The following is a 19528-nucleotide window of genomic DNA, read 5'->3' on the forward strand; positions in this document are numbered from 1 at the left end:
ATAATGATTAAATTATAATATAATTTTTAACAAGAGGTTAAATTGCTTGAATTGCTGATTCCATAATTAGTTCATCTTTTCGGAAAAACTAGCTGCTGCTTTCGTTTAAAATTTATTGACAATTTAATGCGTTTGTCCATGATGTCTGTTTACACTACTGCCAGTCTATTGCAATGCTGTTCCGTTTATTTCTAGCATTAAAATCTAGCATTAAAAAGCTAAAACTATCGCTTCCTTCCTTTTTATGGAACAAAATTTCTCTGGCAAAGTTACTTCCACTATGCCATAAATAAAGAAACGTTGAACAATTGGAAAAATTGACCAATCAAAAAATACTTCGAAATATTTGATCAATCAAGTGAGTTATAGCCAAGTAAGTTATTGCTTCGCTCAAATCCAGCGTACTTGAAATGCAGGATTCACACTATGCACAACATCCACCATACGATTCTGATGTTTATTGTTACGATATTTATCGTTATTCCGTATGACGAATGTCCTACATAGTGTGAATCCTGCATTTCAAGTATTTATTCGCTGGATTCGGAGCGATTCCGAGCAGCTCCCGAAAGACAAAACGAATAATGCTATAATTGAACAGTTTTTGCCAAAGTAGCGAATCCAGCGAATAAACGCTTAAACTTTGAGTGTTTATTCGCTGGATTCGCTACTTTGGCAAAAATTGATGGAGAATGGGTAAAAGCTTTTACTCGCTGCGTGAAATTGCACCTTGAGGATGCCATTACAAGAAGCGCAGAAATGCGGAAACGCGAAAGACGAAATTAACTAAACTTTACTAGATTTCACGTTTTGTTCCGCCTGTTTTGATCTCTTAATATTACATGGAGCACAATTTCCGCAGAAAAGTGGAACGATATAGTAACAAATATACTATTTTATATTCATTAAAAAAAATTGTATTCACTTAATTCATTGCAATTTTTATCAACATATTTATCTTTTCAGCTTGTTAAATATAAGTATTTTAACCAATAAATACTGTTAAAAATTAATAATTTCTAATTCCCCGCTCAAATTGTACGTAATATCAGAAGATCAAAACAGGCCAAATAGAACAGCACAGGAAATCTAGTAAAGTTTAATTAATTTTTGTCTTCCGTGTTTCCGCATTTCTGTGTTTTATGTGAGGGCGCGTTCACATCTTGACGGAAAAGTAGAAAGCGGAAAAGCAGCGGCAAATCAGACTCTAGATGGTAGTCTACAGCTTTGGCTTTTTGTTATTATAAATTTGGGCAACAGAAAACAGCAGAATCGGCAGAATAAAGTCATGACCAATCATGAAATTTCTGCAATTCCGCCATAGTATAACCCTTAGGCCAGGTTCACACCTTGATGGAAAAGCGGAAAGCGGAAAAACGGCTACGAAACTCGCAGTAGTAGTATAGGCGGTATATTTCGCTTGTCTATTTCTGTCCTTCTGCGAGTTCTGATTGATTTCCACTTTTCCGTCAAGGTATGAACTCGGCTTTAGATCATATATTACTAGACACAGCAAAGGTCTATAATTCCTGTTCACTCGGCTGAAGCCAAAAGATTGACAAGAATGGAGAGATGAAAATCGTAGATTGTAATGCGCATGCTCCATACAATCAGATATGCGTGCGCGGTGAATGCTCAAGTTGAATAAAGTGTACCGTTTATCATAAACTAGAAAACACGTTAATTATTTGTGAACTGTGTTTAGTTCTACGAATAGAAATTATAAGTGGCAATGTGGCAATTGCTGTATTTGCAAAGAAAAAAAATCAGGCGTTTATATATCACGTGTATAATTATTTGTGAGTATAATATTAATATACGGAATTTATAATGTTTGGAGGTTAGGTTAGGTTTCGTAATTGTTCTTTAATAATTGTAAATAAATGAAATAATAAGTATGTCAATTCTTCTTCTTATTGTAATGGCATCTTAACCTTAATTTCATATTTCCGATGTGCTGCAGCTGGTAGCTGTGTATAATTCGCCTGCGCACATACCTCTCTACAGTCATACGCATTACCAACTACGATCATCTATTCTTCTTTGTCAATCTACTCAGCTTCACCTACAAGAGACTATGCTCTGTTTAGTAATATATGGTTTAAAGTATAACCAGAGAGAAATCTGAGAGAGAACTAGAGAGGATATGACGGCCCAAAAGCCTGTAATTGCAAAATACACATTCATATTACATGTATCACGATTATATGAACTAAATACCGATTTATCATCTTTAGCCTTGAAAAGTGTACTCTAAAGCGTGGAGCATAGACTCTTGCATAACATATAAAACATGAAGTATAAGAACATCAATCAATCAGAGTCCTTTATTTCGCAGAAAGGAAGGAAATAAAAGACTTCGATTGGTTCATTTTCTTATGCGTTATGTAGTAGTCTGTGCTCCCCGTCTAAGAAAAGTGGACGTTGCTATGTCCACTTTGTCAGAAAGCAAGTGTGCGGCAGCATGTGGTTACATTGTGGCTCCTGTAGCGCCGAGCGTGTTTGGACGTCGACGATAACTAACGGCGAAGGACAATTAGCGGGAAATCATTAAATATACGAAATGCTACTCAATGATTCTGACTCATATTGCCATAAGGCAATACAAACTCAAATGATTGTTATAACATACAGATTAAAAGTAGAGACGTGATTGCGTGCGTATGATGGCTCAGATAACAGCATTACAAGGTTAGAGAAACTAAGAAAATTTACTACATAAACATTTATCTGACGATGCGAACAATTATTTAATGTCATGAACAGTAAACGATATTGATCTCGCAGGGAACATAAGGTGATTATAAATCTTACTGAGCGCTAACTAAAATCTATCGCTGAGACTTACAAGGGATCCGCACGCAGAACGTTATGATACCAGAGAGAGAGAGAGAGAGAGAGAGAGAGAGAGAGAGAGAGAGAGAGAGGAAAACCGGGAAAAAGAACTGATTTGAGCGTTACAACTAAGTTGCTTGCAACGCCACAAATATGTAGCAGCTATGACACCTTTAGTGGGGATAATTCCCTCGTTTGAGGACAAGTCCGAAGAAACTAGAACGAAATACAAATGATGATTAAAAAATAAATAGAAGCTAGAAGGATCTTTATTTAGAATATAACTTTCATTGATAAAAAAAAAATATTAAGTTTCATTACAGTCGTGATCATTCATTTTTAATATTAATTACTATAATTTGTCTAACCTAATGAAGTTGTGGAGGTGTGTGTGTGTGTGTGTGTGTGTGTGTGTGTGTGTGTGTGTGGTGTGTGTGTGTGTGTGGTGTGTGTGTGTATGTGTGTGTGTGGTGTGTGTGTGTGTGGTGTGTGTGTGTATGTGTGTGTGTGTGTGTGTGTGTGTGTGTGTGTGTGTGTGTGTGGACAGGAGAAGAGGAAGATATGGTTATTGGAGACGAGGAAAGTGGTGCAGGTGCACATTGGGACTAAATGCCTGTAAAGGACAGTATAAAGAGTGAAATTGCTTGGAATGTAGAGGATCACTATTCTATCCCCTTCGTTGGAAGAAGAGCAATACAGTCTGAATAGGCAATCCCAGTCAATTAATATGAGATCTGACTGGTATGGAGAAGGTGAGAGCTGATCTAAAGAAGGAGGGGGAGGGATTCGTTCTTCAATTGGGGGAGGAGAGTAATTCAGGTTCTCTCTGGCAGAATGAAGGATAGAGGGAGCGGTCAGATCAAGTGGTTGTATTTCTTCGGTGGAAATTGGCGAATATGAAATTTCTAAATATTTGTTGTCGGTCGAATCGTGCAATTTGGTTAGGTGGACGTCTATTCCTTCTGACATACGGAATTCGTCCCCGTGTTTTTGTGGTACGAACGCGCACTACAATCGAACCGAAGGGTTAAATATATGTATGTGTCCGTCAAATACGAGTGTATATACATGTATATATATATATATATATATTGGGAGTACAAATTAATTCGATCCGTTTCCCTAAAGATACCTCCAGCTGTTGTGAATGGTTCATAGTGATAGCTGAGTTTGGCGGTTTCAGAGAGGTTAAACATCTGCTAATAATATTCAATTTATATCGCTTTGAGTTTCATACAAAAACCTTGATTTTTACTGTGTTTGAAATGTCGAATTTTGTGTTAACCAAGCAGCATTTGCGGGAGGTTTTGATTTTTTTTTTAATTGGAAGAAAATGCGGCTGAAACCCATCGAATGCCTTGTCGAAGTTTATGGTAACACTGCTCCAACTGATAAATCATGTAAGGAATGGTTTCGACGTTTCAAGAATGGAGATTTCAGCGTTGAAAGCAAGCTTCGCTCTGGACAGCCAAAAAAATTCGAAAACAAAGAATTAGAGGCATTACTCGAAGAAGATCAGAGTCAAACGCAAGAGGAGCTTGCAGAATCATTGGGGGTAACTCAACAAGCTGTTCTGTACGATTGAGAGCCATAGGAATGATTCAAAAACAAGGAAATTGGGTGCCTTATGAACTGAAACCGAGAGACGTTGAAAGGCGATTTTTCATTTGCGAACAGCTGATGAAAGACAACAGAAAAAAGATTTTTTTGCATCGGATTGTGACTGAAGTTGAGAAGTGGATATTCTACGACAACCCCAAGAAGAAAAAATACGCTAAGCCCGGTCAATCGTTGCCATCGACCTCAACATCAACATCACGACCGAACATTCATGGATCGAAAATCATGCTCTGTATCTGGTGGGACCAAAAGGATCTTGTTTACTATGAGCTGCTGAAACTTGATGATTCCATTACGGGCGATCGGTATCGGCTACAATTGATTCGTTTGAGCTGTGCATTGCGAGAAAACGGCCAGAATACGAACAAAGACATGATAAAGTTAATCTTCTCATGATAACGCTCGGCTTCATATCGCTAAAGTCATAAAAAAATATTTGGGAACGCTCAAATGGGATGTTTTACCGCACCCGCCGTATTTTCCGGACATTGCTCCTTCTGATTATTGGTTGTTCCGAAGGATGCAGCACGATTTGGCAAGTCACCGATTCACTTCTTTCACAGAAATCGAAAATTGGCTCCAAAATTGGATTGCTTCCAAAGACGAATCATTTTTTCGAGATGGAATTCGAAAACTGCCTGAGAGATGGGAAAAAGTAGTAGCGATGGACAATACTTTAATTGATCTGTTCATTCATTTTGTTTTGAAATAAATGCACAAAGATACGGACCGAACTAATTTGTGTTCCCAATATATACTCTAACAAATATAAATCAAGTGATATAATTTATAAATTGCTGAAATTTATTTTGCAATGTAGTATTTTCTTTTAAGAAAACACATCTTGTTACACAGTTTGCTACATTCATGTGTAACGATCTATTTATAGTATATAAGACTATTATCAGTTTCTAGTAAAGCGAAAGAAATTTTCAATTAATGGAGTATTTTTTATTTATTCATAAAAATAAATTTGATTTTATAATCTAACTTTAAATGACAGTTTATAGTTCTGTAGCGTTCGGAATTAATTCTTGACACTCGGATTACTCGAAGATTACGTGATCAAGCTCGCCATCTGCTGGCTCGCATTTCAGATTTACATTGCCGAATGCATCTACAAACTTATCGATTTTTCGAAAATACCGACTTGCACCGGTTGTCGCAACTTAAGCGATCAATCAGAAACTCGCAATAATACTACTGTCAATGCCTGTGTACTAGCCACACAATACGAATGAGAGTTTTTTTTTGATTGGTCGCTTGAGTTGTGACACATGCGACATAATCGACACAAGTCGGTTTTCGAAAAATCGAGGATTTGCGATTGAAAAAAATTTGAAGTTTCATCTATGGCCGTGTCTCGATATGCACTGCCAATACTAAAAATTTATAATTTACGTTATATACATATATATACTATAGATTTTCAGTATTGGCAGTATATCGGAACACGCCTTATATCAAATATTGATATGATACAAATTCAAGGTTAATTATATAGAATAGCATACTCCACCTAAAATTTTAATAAAAATACATTCGTCCGACATGTTTTCATTCAAAATGAAAGAATCTAGCAAAAAATGCGGCAATTGGCTTCGTGAACTGAGATATTAAGCGTTAAAGTTCGAAATTTTAAAGATTAAGATATCTGTCATTCTGACTCGTTGCAGCTCTACGATACGTAAGATCTGTTCTTTTTCGAAGAATTCTGAAATAGTGCAATAAGTTAGAGTGAGACAATTGTAGATTGGAGACTTTCATCTGATTGGTCTATATTTTAGGATCTAATGAAATATGCCAATCAAATGAAAAAGCTCATTAAGCATTCAGTAAGCGATTGTCGTTTTGGAATATATACTTCTCTACTGTAGACTGATTTAGAGTATGGTCAACGCGATGCTACAAATGCTTTGAAGCGTTTTTTAATTGGTCAGTTTGTAAAATTCTTTCTTCTAATTGGTCCATCAAATGCTTTAAAGCATTTGTAGCGAGACTTTAATAACCACGGTTTTTTAATCATATAATAAGTAAAATGGCATATTTAATAGAGTAACTGAATAAAATCCATGGCTTGCTGTCCAAGATGTAGTTGGACATGCAAAATTGTGGCCAAAGTTTATCCGAAAATTGTTCTGGGATCGCAACTTAAACGAATAATTCTCGTAAATTTCTCTTTTATAAATGCAATATCGGAAGATTTTTTTTATACGACATCTTATCCTTAAAAAAAGCGCATATAAAAGATCAGAAAATCGCGCGATTCACTATAGGTTTAATTATTTAAATCATGGTAATATTTTTAATTTTAATTAATGAATTAAATAATACATAATGAAACATTTGTAACATTTTGTAAAATTTTAATCCATATAAGAAAAATCAAAAAGGTACATTTTAAATAATAAGTTCTATGCTTTAAAAACACTACTTTAAAAACAATAATTCACTGCTTTGAAAACAATAATTCATTGCTTTAGAAATGACAATTCACTACTTTAAAAACAATTCACTACTTTAAAAACAATTCATTGCTTAAAGAATAATTTACTGCTTCAAAAATAATTCACTGCTTTAAAAATACAAATTCACTGCTAATGCAAAGAATTTGTTTAAAAATGTATTGTTGCTTTTAAGACAGTGAATTGTTGTTTTTAAAGCAGTGAATTGTTGTTTTTAAGGCAATGAATTATTTTTAAAGCAATGAATTATTTTTAAATAGTGAATTGTCATTTTTAAAGCGATGAGCTAAACTACAACTGTCTCATTCTAACTTGTTGCATTATTTCAGAATTCTTCGAAAAAGAACAAATCTTACGTATACGTAGTGCTGCAGCGAGAATGGCAGATATCTTAACCTTTAAAATTTCGAACTTTGATGCTTAATATCTCAGTTCAAGAGATCAACCGCCGCATTTTTTTGCCAGATTCTTTCATTTTGAGTGAAAACGCATCGGACGAGTGTATTTTCATTAAGATTTTAGGTGGGGTATGCTATTCTAAATAATTACCAAATTCAATATTGATATTTGAAAATATCGGAGGCAAGAATATTGATTAAAAATATCCCTAAATCGGCTGAGAAAATATCGATATTTCGATATATCGATAGTATATCGCCATCCCTAGCCAGAGCCATGAGTTCTACTGAACGAGACCTATCTATCACATCGAGCACGACGATCGAAGCTTTTTTTGTTTTCACAAGCTGGCTGGTAATCTGGACTGGCTGGACTGCGGACATGTCAAAGATTACAATAGTGTTGGCATCGTAACGCCTCATTCTCAATCTGACGATCTGATGAGCTGATGTATGATCGGAAAACTGTTAATTGTTAAGTGTCCCATGACCGAATTCAAGACGAGCCGCGTGCGCTTTAACGAGTCACTGTGAATAATTTATTGATAATTGACATGAATCGTCCTAATAATTCCAACATGGTATCTCGCAGGTGAGACATTTCGCCGCATATAAGAAACATGTAATTTTGTGGTTGTGAGATCGTCGCGATTTGAGTTCTCATATCTCTTCATAAAAGTGATACAAAAGCATTGTTCATTCTGATACAACGTAAACAATCTCAAGTGCAATTTGATTCTTGATCGCGAGCATTGGCGCGACAGATTAATGATTCAACCGCAATCTCTCACAATTTAAATCCTGTCCTGTGTGCTTCATTCTCATATCTATATTATATTCACACATGCTAATTATGAGAGTAAAGAATAACAATTACGTTTTGCGTTTTTTTTTTTGTGAGAGAATGATGCGAGTGAAAATCTATACAAAGGAACGAATTGTCACCACTTGGTCGTATAAGGTGCAGCATTTGTATGTTATCATTTTTAATATAATTTATAATACTCGTTGCTGTGTGCATTCTGTAAGGCTGATTCTATTACGAGTCAGTATCCAGCAAATGAGAATGGATTGAAATAAATTGAAATGGATTCAGACTTTCAGAAATATTGATTCATAAATGTTAAAATAAATGCTTTTCAATCTTAAATGCATTTTTATTCATTTTATAGAGATGGAGCATATCTTTATACCTTTTAATCTAAAAATAATATTAGTTTTTTCTATGTGAATACTGTTTAATTCAAAATTTTGAATAGGAAATGCAGTTTTTCAATCTAATTGCATTCAATTGAATCTAATTAAATCCAATTAAATCCAAAAAAAAAACAAGTATTTGCTATTTAAAATACGCATTTGGATAGAAAAAAATTTCAATCCATTTTAATCCATTTTTGTTTGTTGGGTAGTCCCTCAATAGTCCTCTAATATACTCTAATAGACTTTCCATAATAAGTCATTATCTAAGTTTTAAGTCTTAAGTCATAAGTAATTGATCAATCACAATCAAATCTACGAATCAGAAGAATAATCAGTTAAAATTTCTTATGACTTCAGATTTAAAGATTAGGTGATGGCTTATTATACAAGTCCATTAGCAGTCAAGTCAGCCAACAGCCAATTTGTACAACTGACTAATTGTAAGACTATCGAGTTTCTTAAGATTGGCCAAATTCAACTTTATTTCTTCCCTTTCTTACTAGAGTTCTATAATGAGTTGACAATCAGTAGTCAGAAATCTTAACCTAAATAGGTGACTATGATTTTTTTGTATCTACAAATTATTAATCATAATCGACAGCAAGTCAAACTTGAGTTAACTTGACTAACTGGGGAGGAATAAAATTAAATTTGATCAGTTTTAAGAAAATTGCTTATATTAGTTGTACAAGTTGGCTGTTGGCTAATTTCATCGATTCATTGATAAAGGCTTGAGACCATAGGAGTCTATCGACTATGAATGTAGAATTAGCCTTAACGACCTCGTTACCAAGATGGTTATAACTGAATCGTGAAACACGAATTGTAATCGTAGATTTTTTGCAATGGATAGTGTTCGATCAACTTATGATTTATGTTTCACAACTCAGGGTCATCTTTGTGCTTAGGCTTAATTCAAACTAGATATAGTAAGCATCAAACAGTGGAGCAGTAACCAATCAGTAAGGTGATATTTTTTATGCCTTCGTATATTTCGCCTTGCTGATTGATTGCTGCTCCGCTGTTAGACGCTTACTGCGTCTAGTCTAAACTATAACTCGTTAGAACAGTAATGATATCGTTATTGTCATAACAAGTTATGGAATCATAGCTCTAGATCTTTATTCTATAATGGGTTTTCTAAAATAAGCCATTACATAATCTTTAAATTTTAAATCATAAGAAATTGACTAATTATAGTCTATTATTATTTTTTTCACATTGAACTATGATTAATTAATTTCTTTTTGCTTTTAAAACTTACATTATAAAGCTTAGATAATGATTTATTATAGAGAGCCTATTAGCAACAATTTGATATTGTTATATTGTTGTTTTTTTATCATATGTAATATCTATGCAATGACAATATAATGATACCAAACTGTTAAGATGTAGAATTGGGATAATTAAAAAGATAACAGAGTAAAGGTCTTAAAAAAAGTTTTTTTTGTCAATTTTCTTTAACTATAAGTTTTAGAAATATGAATTGGTATATCAATTGGGCACTTTTTATATATCAAAATATAAATATATGATGCTGCACAGTATGTTTCATGTTCAAAAAACATGATCCATTGGCGACGTAGAGAATTCAAGTTGTAATTACTATTCGTTTTGTGAAGCTACTGTTCAAAGCTGAGGCCGATCGGTCGAAAATTATTCGAATTATAGACACTGCCAGTTAAAAAAAAAGTTTTGAGAAAAACACATTTAAAGTTTCAATATTGCATATTTAGCACTGCGCCTGTATCTTAACAAACTCATATAAAACTCGCATAACTTGAGTAATACTTCGAATTTTATAAAAATTTTTCAAAAGCATATTTTTAAGATATCAATCTTCCGAAGAAAATTTTTTTAATTTTTTGAAAATTTTAATTTGTTATACTCCCTTAATTAAATACACTATTGACCAATTGAATATAATTAATCTTGGCCATTATTAAATCAAGGAATAGAAAGTTATTTTTAAAAGTAATAAGTTACAGTTATTCATTACCGAGTAGAAAAAGTAACAAGTTGTCGTTACTAGTTACCGGTTTTTAAAAATAACTCGTTACAATTACTGTTACTTGAGAAAGTAACTTTTCGTTACTTTTTTGTTATTTTTTTTTAATCTATGACCGCCAATCACAGCAGACAGACCTGGATGCTTCTCTAGTCTCAAGCACAATGCACTATAAAAAATTTTTGTGTAAAATTACAACTATTGTAATGGATAATTTTGAGACCTACTGTAATAGTTGTAAATGTCCACACGTTTGTAAATTTGCAATATGCAAATAAAAATTTCTTGGTTTGTAACTACGCAGATTGTGGAAGTACAATTACAATGTGTATGTGTAGTTACAAGAATGATAATACATTCGCATTATATATTATATATTTAACAACAATACGCGAAAAATTTGTTATATTACTAAAATTTGAATGATTATAGAAAATATTCAAAATATCCTATTTATATAATTTTCAATATAAAATAAAATATTTATACAATAAAATTTACATAATTTTTATGGACTTACATAATTTCCGTAACATTGCATGATTTTTTTTATATATTAGGTGTAGTAAAAAGAAATCCATTATTTTTCCATTCAATTTTATGCAAAAATAATGGATTTCTTTTTACTACATCTAATATAATATACAGGACTAATCATGTAATCCATTTTACATCTATTATGTATGTAAAGAAATTTTTTTACAGTATAAGTGGCTTGTATCATATCGTGTCCAATCATGTGCAATGCAACGATAACTGTAAAATTCGTTATCGTTATCAAAAAAATGTAACTTTGTTATTATTATTGTTATTATTATTTGTTATCAAAGAAAAAAAGTAACGCAATTATTAGTAAAATTATCAAAAAAGTAACTTGTAACTGTAACTTCGTTACTTCTATTTCCTGGTTATAATTACTAACAATTGAAGATTAAGACTTTGTATGCAAGATATTTTCAATATGTGATGTTTTCAAATGTATAAAAAGTATATTGATTAATTCGGTTTCTTGGATTCGATCACTTGCGCTATGCTAGATCAGTGCATACTAAAAAGCTGGTGTACATAAAATTAGCAAAGTTGAATGTAAAAATATATAAATATTTTAAACGGTAAATTACTAATGATTCAAGTTGATTATATTATATCATTGCATTGAGATATTTTATATAAAGCAGCTTTTAATATGCGCTGATCCAGCGTAGTGCGAGTGATTTTCAATCGAATTCACCATAAATTTATAAAGTGCATTTATGTGGTGCATTTAGAGAGACATAATTACTGCTATATTTGTATCAATGGATGCATTCAAGCCAGACAAAGCTGCCTAGTCTGCTCGCAGAGCGAATGAATGGGCGCGTTCAAGCTGGCAAAGCAGCTAGTTTGTTCGCCAAGCAAATGAACATGATTGGTTGTTACTTATAGATCCAACCAATTCCACATTCAATCATTCGGCAAGTAAGCCAAACGTAGCCATTGGCTGCGAAAGAAAAAACCAGTTTTACAATTATTATAAAATTCTTTATCAATATGATCGGTTTTATTCTTAGTTTCTCATTGGATCTCTAAATATAAATCAATCATATTAAAGAATTATTATACAACAGTTGTAAAGCTGCTTTTTTTTTGCTGAATACAGCTATTCTATCTTCATCATTTATTAGAAGTAAAATAAGGATAGAATAACATAAATAATAAATACTAATAGCGTCTTTCTGAACATACCATATCGATTTGTTGATACAAGTGTACTTAAAGTCTCTTTTACCTCGGTTAAACTAATCCACGATTACATGAGTAACAGCTGAACAAGTCTCATTTTGAACAGATAAATCCTTTTTTAACAGAAAATTAATTGTCAGTACCAAATGTGTGTAATAGAAATACTATTAATAACAAAAATTTCACTTGCAGATGGTTTCACCCCAATATTACAGGTTTAGAGGCGGAACGTTTGTTAATGGAACGAGGAGTTGACAGTTCATTTTTAGCACGACCAAGTTCTTCAAATCCTGGTGACTTTACATTGTCTGTTAGGTGAATACAAAACTATATTCAAGTTAATCACTACATAAATTAATTGTAAATCATGCAAATATACTAATTTGTAATTCGGATACTTTTTTATTTTCATTATTTTCAGACGAAACGGTGAAGTAACTCATATTAAAATAAAAAATGCAGGAGACTTCTATGATCTTTATGGTGGTGAAAAATTTGCTACTCTTTCTGAATTGGTACAATTTTACATGGAAAATGGTGGACAGTTACGCGAGAAAAATGGTGAAATTATTGAGCTTAAATTTCCTCTCAATTGTGCTGATCCTACGACTGAAAGGTACAAATTATAATTGTTTGTGAAAATGTTTTTATATAATATTTATGTAATGTTTGATCTTTTTATGTATTTCTTTTTAAAAATGATTTCTTTTTAAAATTGATATTTGTTAATATTATTTTAAATTATTGTATAATATATCATATATTAATAATAAAATGCTACTAAAGGTGGTTTCATGGCCATTTGTCAGCGAAAGAAGCAGAACGGTTAATGCTGGAACGTGGGAAAAATGGATCTTTCTTGGTGCGTGAGTCTCAAAGTAAACCTGGCGATTTTGTACTATCAGTACGGACTGATGATCGTGTTACACACGTTATGATACGATCTCAGGTTAGATTATATAATATATAATAATATTTTATATACAATTAAAAGTAGAAACCAACAGGGTGAATGAGAGTACTAACAGATCGCAGTTATTAGTACGCAAAATAATAAAGTAAAAAAATTGCTCTATTCTACAGTTTATGATGTAATCCAAACAATTTGTTTCCGATTCACTTTGAAGCAAATATAAAATCTGTGCATGCGTGCGTGCCCTTTGCATGTCAAAAATAAGTTGAGTTATCAACAAATTGCCAGATTTGATATCAGCTTTTTTTTGCGTAGCTGTTTTTTAATGTTGGAAAATGTTTATGTTTACCCAAATTTGAGTGAACTGTAACAATTTCATATAGAGGATGTTTGATAATTAACAATAAAATTTCTCGCATAGGGATAGAATGAATTAAACTGAGAAAAAAAGTCCTGTTTCATTTTTCACACTAGTTAACGAATTATTAATTTATAAAAATAACCAAATTTGTTACCGGGTTACCGTAAAATGTAAGCGCGCGGCGAGATAAGCCCGCCTAGCGAGGCGTGCGTTCGCCGTCGCTAGGCATTAATGTCAATATCACTTGTTTTATCTCGCCGCGCGCTTGCATTTGGCGATAGTCCGGGCTAATTTGACTATTTTCATAAATTAGTAATTCGTTAACTAATGCGAAAAATGCAAAATGGTAGAGGACTTTTCTATCATGCATGCGTGCGTTAAACAAGCTTCCCGAATGGTGGCAAATAAGGGGACTCGTGTTTAAAACACACAACTGACCAAAGATTACCAAATGTTTTTGTCTGATTCGTCACATGCAATATGCTAACATATGAATACATAACATATTCTCTCCTCGTGGGCCTGAATCGATTTCTTTAAAATCAACAAAGATGTTACCTTGCCCATCCCTAAAGTATTTATCAAATTTGGAGAAAATCGGTTAAACCGTTTGCGACATTTCGTGATACTACACATGACATTTGAAAATTGTTGATATATCTTTATTATCAAATTTTATTAATTTCTCACATTGGTTTCCAGACTTAAAAAAACATATTTTCGTATTCTGTAAAGTACCTTTAACAATGATCCACGTGTATTTTACTTTTCGGATGGGCAAAAATCTTTTTATCTAACCTTCTTTATGATTTAAATTTGCCTGTTTCAATTGTTCTAGACAGAATTGCTACAGATGTGGAAAATCGGGAAAAGTCAGGAAAATTAAAATTGGTCATAGAAAACCAGGAAAAATATTAGAATTTTAAATTTTGTTCATAATTCCCTTAAACTACTCCTATGCCAAATAATTTTTATAATTTTTAAAATATATAACATTTATAGTCAAATATTTTAAGACTCGTGCACTTTAAACGATTTTAAAAAATAATTAAAATTTATATTTTATTCAGTAATTTTATTTGATCGTTCTCTTTCATAATTGCAATCTTTTTTCCAACTAATTTATTTTTTGTTGGCTTGAATTTGCTCTCAAAATTTTATACTAAGCTTCTTTTGCGTTTTTAATAATATAAATTAGCTTTTTTACATCTTTTTTTAATCCTTGATTCTAAATGGTAAAATGTTTTACATATTTTATATTGGTATCATGAAAATTTCCCATTTTTATCTGGAAAACCCAAAAAATCAAGGAATTTTAAAATTCTTGGGGTAAATTCATGATAATAAATTCATTATAATTCTGAATTCATTATAATAAATTTAAACTTTACCTAGTATAAATATTCATTATTTGCATATTTGCGTATTTGTATATAAGCGTGATTTACACGGGACGACTTTTATTCAGAAGCCGCATCTAATGACGTTAATTCGTCAGAATTTTCTCGACTCTGCGGCTATTCGCTTGAAGCAAGTTTCTTCATTCGTTCACGAATTCGTTGATAAAAAGCTTCTTGTACATGCTTCTTGTACATGCTTCTTGTACACGCTTTTTATTCGCTAGCTATTAAAATTTTGAAATCGCAGCGTTAAGTGGTCGTTAGTGATCAAGCGAATAGTTGGTCACAAAGCAAGCGGTTCGAAATATCATTCGATGACATGATTATTCTCTGATTCTTACGGTTTGAGTAGCATTTCGGAAAAATTCTTCTTTTCACTTTGATGATTTAAAAATTCGCTCTGGGGGAGCAGCAAGAAACCAGCGACAAGCTAGCGATAAGCGGTATTCGCCGCGACTATATGCTATAAGAACAGACTCTGTTTAGAAGAAGTTTTTAGTAGCGAATTCGCTATAAGCCGTCTAGACGCGGCTTCTAGCGAATAAAAGTCGCTTCGTGTAAATCACGCTTTAGGTAAGTGTTAGGATGGGAAAAGATTCTTGCCATTTTATCACTACTTCGAAAAAAATATAACTTAATCCGAATTAAATTTTAATTTCAAATTAGAAATTACTTCACATAGAAAGTTGAAAACCCATGTGGAATAATACAATTCTAGGCATCGTTTTGCTATAAACAGGGGAAAATGGAGTTTATGCTTTTCATGGAAAGTCAAAACCTTGTTTTATGTGGATCTTTGTTTTGCAAAGCGTGTGCACGCAGTGGATTTTGATTCTTTCTCATGAAGGAGAGAAGCTGAACAAAGAGCTGAACAAAAACATTAAAAAGCTGAACAAATAGATTGAATGTAGAACTTTATTTCATATGAATTTACAGCTTTCTACGCGAAGTAAGATTTTAATCCAAATTTATTTGTTTTTGTTATTTCGAGTTTTTTGGTGATCGAGTCTCTGTGGAGAGAGAGAGAGAGAGAGAGGGAGGGGGAGAAAAAGAAGCAGAATTCTATGCATAACAAGAAATGAAATTTTACTTAAATTTATGACTTTCCATGCAAAGCAAGATTCCTTCTACACTCCCTGCTTATACAATAAAACGAGTTTTAAAAGGAGAGCTTGATGTAACGGGTAAAAAAAAATCAATTTTTTTTTGTCTAAATTGTTAGAACATATCTGAAAAATGTTTCCAAAGTCCTAAATTAAAGTCGAAATTCGATTGTAACGATTCTACCAACAATTTTATGCCTGCACGTCACACAGATATATTATATGAACGAGCGCGCGACCCGTTTCTCCACTTGGTCTCTTGCACAACAGATCTTTGATTATGAACTGGATTATATCAGGCAAATGTTTTCTTATATGTATACAACGTATATGGGTTTATTTCTGTATATGGATCTGGAATAGTAGATTAGTTGTAATTCGAAAACAAATACTTTTTCATCTCAAATCTTTAAACGCGTTTGTCTTTAAACTATGTTTTTTCGAATTGATGTGCAGCATAACTAAAAAAATATTCAACCAATTGACTTCTCCCTGTGCATACATAGATAATTAAATTCCCCTCTAGATGAACCTATTAGTTTGATATTATTATTATTATAAAATAATTATTATTATTGCACAATTAATGTGAAAATTTTTTGTGAAAATTGCAATTTTTTGTTTTCTAAGACCCGTCATTTTGTAAATTTGGTATTTTTTTCTTAGCAAATAAATTGATCTAGAGCGGAATATTATTATAAAACTAACATGCACTTAAATTTTTGCTTCATACAAGTACAACAGATGCTATTCTGCACGCCGATTGCATAACGTCGCAACCTCTGAGATCTATCTTTATATTTACCAAGTATTGGTAAATTTAAACTTTAAAAATATTCTATAATTTCAAAAAGTTTCATTAAATTACCTCTTTAAAAAAAAATTCCAAAAATCACGTTATTTTCCGCATGTTACATCAGGCTCCACCCTTAAATTATTATTATTCTGTATCTTAAAACTTATGTTTTACCCTGATGAAAATTTTTCTCCTGGTGAGAATTTTCCATATATGTTAATTATGAAATATCATAAGATTTTTAAGATTTTTTGAAAGTATAACTCTTATGAAATGTTATAAAATCTAAAAAATTTTAAAATATTTTTAAAAATTATGGGATGAGAAATCTCAGAATATTTCAGAATTCATTTGTATGAAAAATTCTGAGAGAAGATGTAAACTTTCCGAATATTTCTGAGTATTTCTGAAAAATGTTCCAATTCATATAAAAATGATAAGAAAAATTTTTACCAGGATATATTTATAAAACTTTTGTTAGTAATTTTTAAACAATTATTGAGCGATGGTTAAAGTCTTCTGAAGGTTAATCAGAATTACCACAGTTACTACTTTAGTGTAACTGTTTAGTGTAACGGAAATCAGTTGCTTGAAATTGTACTTTGTAAAAATTGCATTTATTTAAAAAGATAATATTCTCATAACTTTTATTTTTACAACATGTAATTTTGATAGGCATTTGATTTTCGATAAGATAGTGGAATAAAAAATCTTCGGTAGGAAGAGAGCAACCGTGATCATAGTCTTAACAACATACATTATTCCTAATCTGTAATATGATTCCTAATTTATATATTTATTTTAATTTTGATTTTAATAAACTTCTTCAATACATCACAAGTTATTATAATATGACAAATTATAAAAATAGCTTTTTTTGCAAGTGAAAATAGCTTTTTTGCAACTAACTACAAATTTCTCAAAATTGAGATGTAATGGAAAATGAATTCATATTAAAAAAAAACTACGGAAAATGGTTAGTCTTATTCTAGTATATTTTTGTGTCCAACAGTGTAATCACACTGTTAAGATTTGAATAATGTATAAAAGATGTATAATGATAGTTATAAAAATGAAAGGGCCATCTAAAAATTAGTAATATAGTTATTTTATTCATGTGTCTCCATCGATAATATTATTCATTACACAATAGCAATACTTTATATCAACCAAAAAAATATAATCGACTATTGTCGAAATAAGATGTATATCATATTGCGAGAATCTTAAAGCGCTCTAAAGCACTTTAGTTTGATCACAATAATAAAATTAAATTATTAATTATAAGTAAGTTTATTAACACAAAAAAAAAGATTGTTAAATAGAATATCTATATAAGGGCAAATGAGTCTAGCATGTTATCGATGCAAAACAGAATATATTGTTCAAATCTTCCAAACGATTCTTATAGAACTATCTTCTATGGTTGTGTTAAATGTGTTAAATTAAGTGGTTAAATGACTTGTAAATACATATATAACGTCTTGTCTTCCTTCAATTAAACATAATTAAATTACATTAAGATTGTCGTGATTTTTCGTAAGAGTATCGAATTTGAAGTGGTGATCTATGATAAAAATAAAAAATAAAATAAAAATTCTTTTACGTTTATGGTATGGATTAAAAAATTTGAGAATTGCTAGATCAACAGGAAGAATAATTAGATTGTTGGACACAGTCAGATTGTTAAATATTAATGCGATTTCGTAGATTAGGTATAATAAAATTATAGATATAGTAAAATTATAATAAAATTTAGTTATTTATTTAGTTTATTTATTTAGTTTATTTAAAATTGTTACGAAAATAGAGCGAAATATTTACTATAGAGTGAAAAAATAAAAATTTCAATTTTATGTAATGAAGGAAAATCGCAACAAAATATTGCAAAAATTATTGGTCATTTAGAGAAATAGTGGAAAATATTATAAATATATATAAAACTAAAAAAATAATGGAGAAACTCAAAGTCCTACAAAAGACTATGTACGGGATTGCTAGTAAATGCATTTCGATCCACAAATTTTGCTTAACAATCTAACAATTTAGTTGCTTCTTTTTTTTACAACGAAAAATCTTTGTGTTTGCGAAATTATTTATACGTCTTGTTTGCTAACGGATGTCTGTTACATATCCGTATTACAACGTTAGATATCATAATATAATTGTCAATGAGTCGTCATGAGAAACAATTTTAAAGTTCCTAACAATATTCAACAAGCTATATTTCAAATTGTGTTTTTAAAATAGATCCATTCAAGTTGAAATTAAAAATAAACTGTATCTTTTTGTAAGTGCATATAATACATGTACGATTCGATATAAATTTCTAAATGAATGTAATTTAAATGGTAGCTCTATTAGGAATGTTTATATTTTAACAAGGTTGAGCAATTTAGAATTACTGCGAGTAATTTCTTACGTATGTATAATACGTATAATTTTATTTGAAAAAAATCCATATTAAGAGTAGTCTCTTGAATAGTCATCACAGTCGTATTGAATGAATCATGACATTACACTGAGAGAAATGATTTTGTTATTGAAACAGATCAAGAGAAAGCAAATGTGATATTTGTTAAAAAAAAACGATTGATTTGTTACGATTGCAAATTAATTTGTCAATGTATAATAATAAATAATATCGCTAGCAAATAAGAGGCTCATATATATATATATATATAATATAAGGAGAATACTTGAC

The 19528-nt window shown here is 31.4% G+C and overlaps 1 protein-coding gene across 3 annotated transcripts in view; it reads left to right on the plus strand.

The window, feature by feature from the left end:
- Positions 1-7628: 7628 nt before the first annotated feature.
- LOC108686431 (tyrosine-protein phosphatase corkscrew-like) overlaps positions 7629-19528 on the plus strand; it is a 34579-nt gene continuing 22679 nt past the window's right edge. For all 3 annotated transcript variants that reach the window (XM_018191742.1, XM_018191743.1, XM_018191744.1), the window contains exons 1-4: positions 7629-7910; positions 12444-12566; positions 12673-12867; positions 13038-13200. In XM_018191742.1, the coding sequence (XP_018047231.1) occupies positions 7873-7910; positions 12444-12566; positions 12673-12867; positions 13038-13200 (519 nt within the window). In that variant the 5' untranslated portion in view covers positions 7629-7872. The remainder of the gene's footprint in view (positions 7911-12443; positions 12567-12672; positions 12868-13037; positions 13201-19528) is intronic.

This window comes from Atta colombica, unplaced genomic scaffold (assembly GCF_001594045.1).
Source record: "Atta colombica isolate Treedump-2 unplaced genomic scaffold, Acol1.0 scaffold18, whole genome shotgun sequence".
In the NCBI taxonomy this organism is placed as follows: Eukaryota; Metazoa; Arthropoda; class Insecta; order Hymenoptera; family Formicidae; genus Atta; species Atta colombica.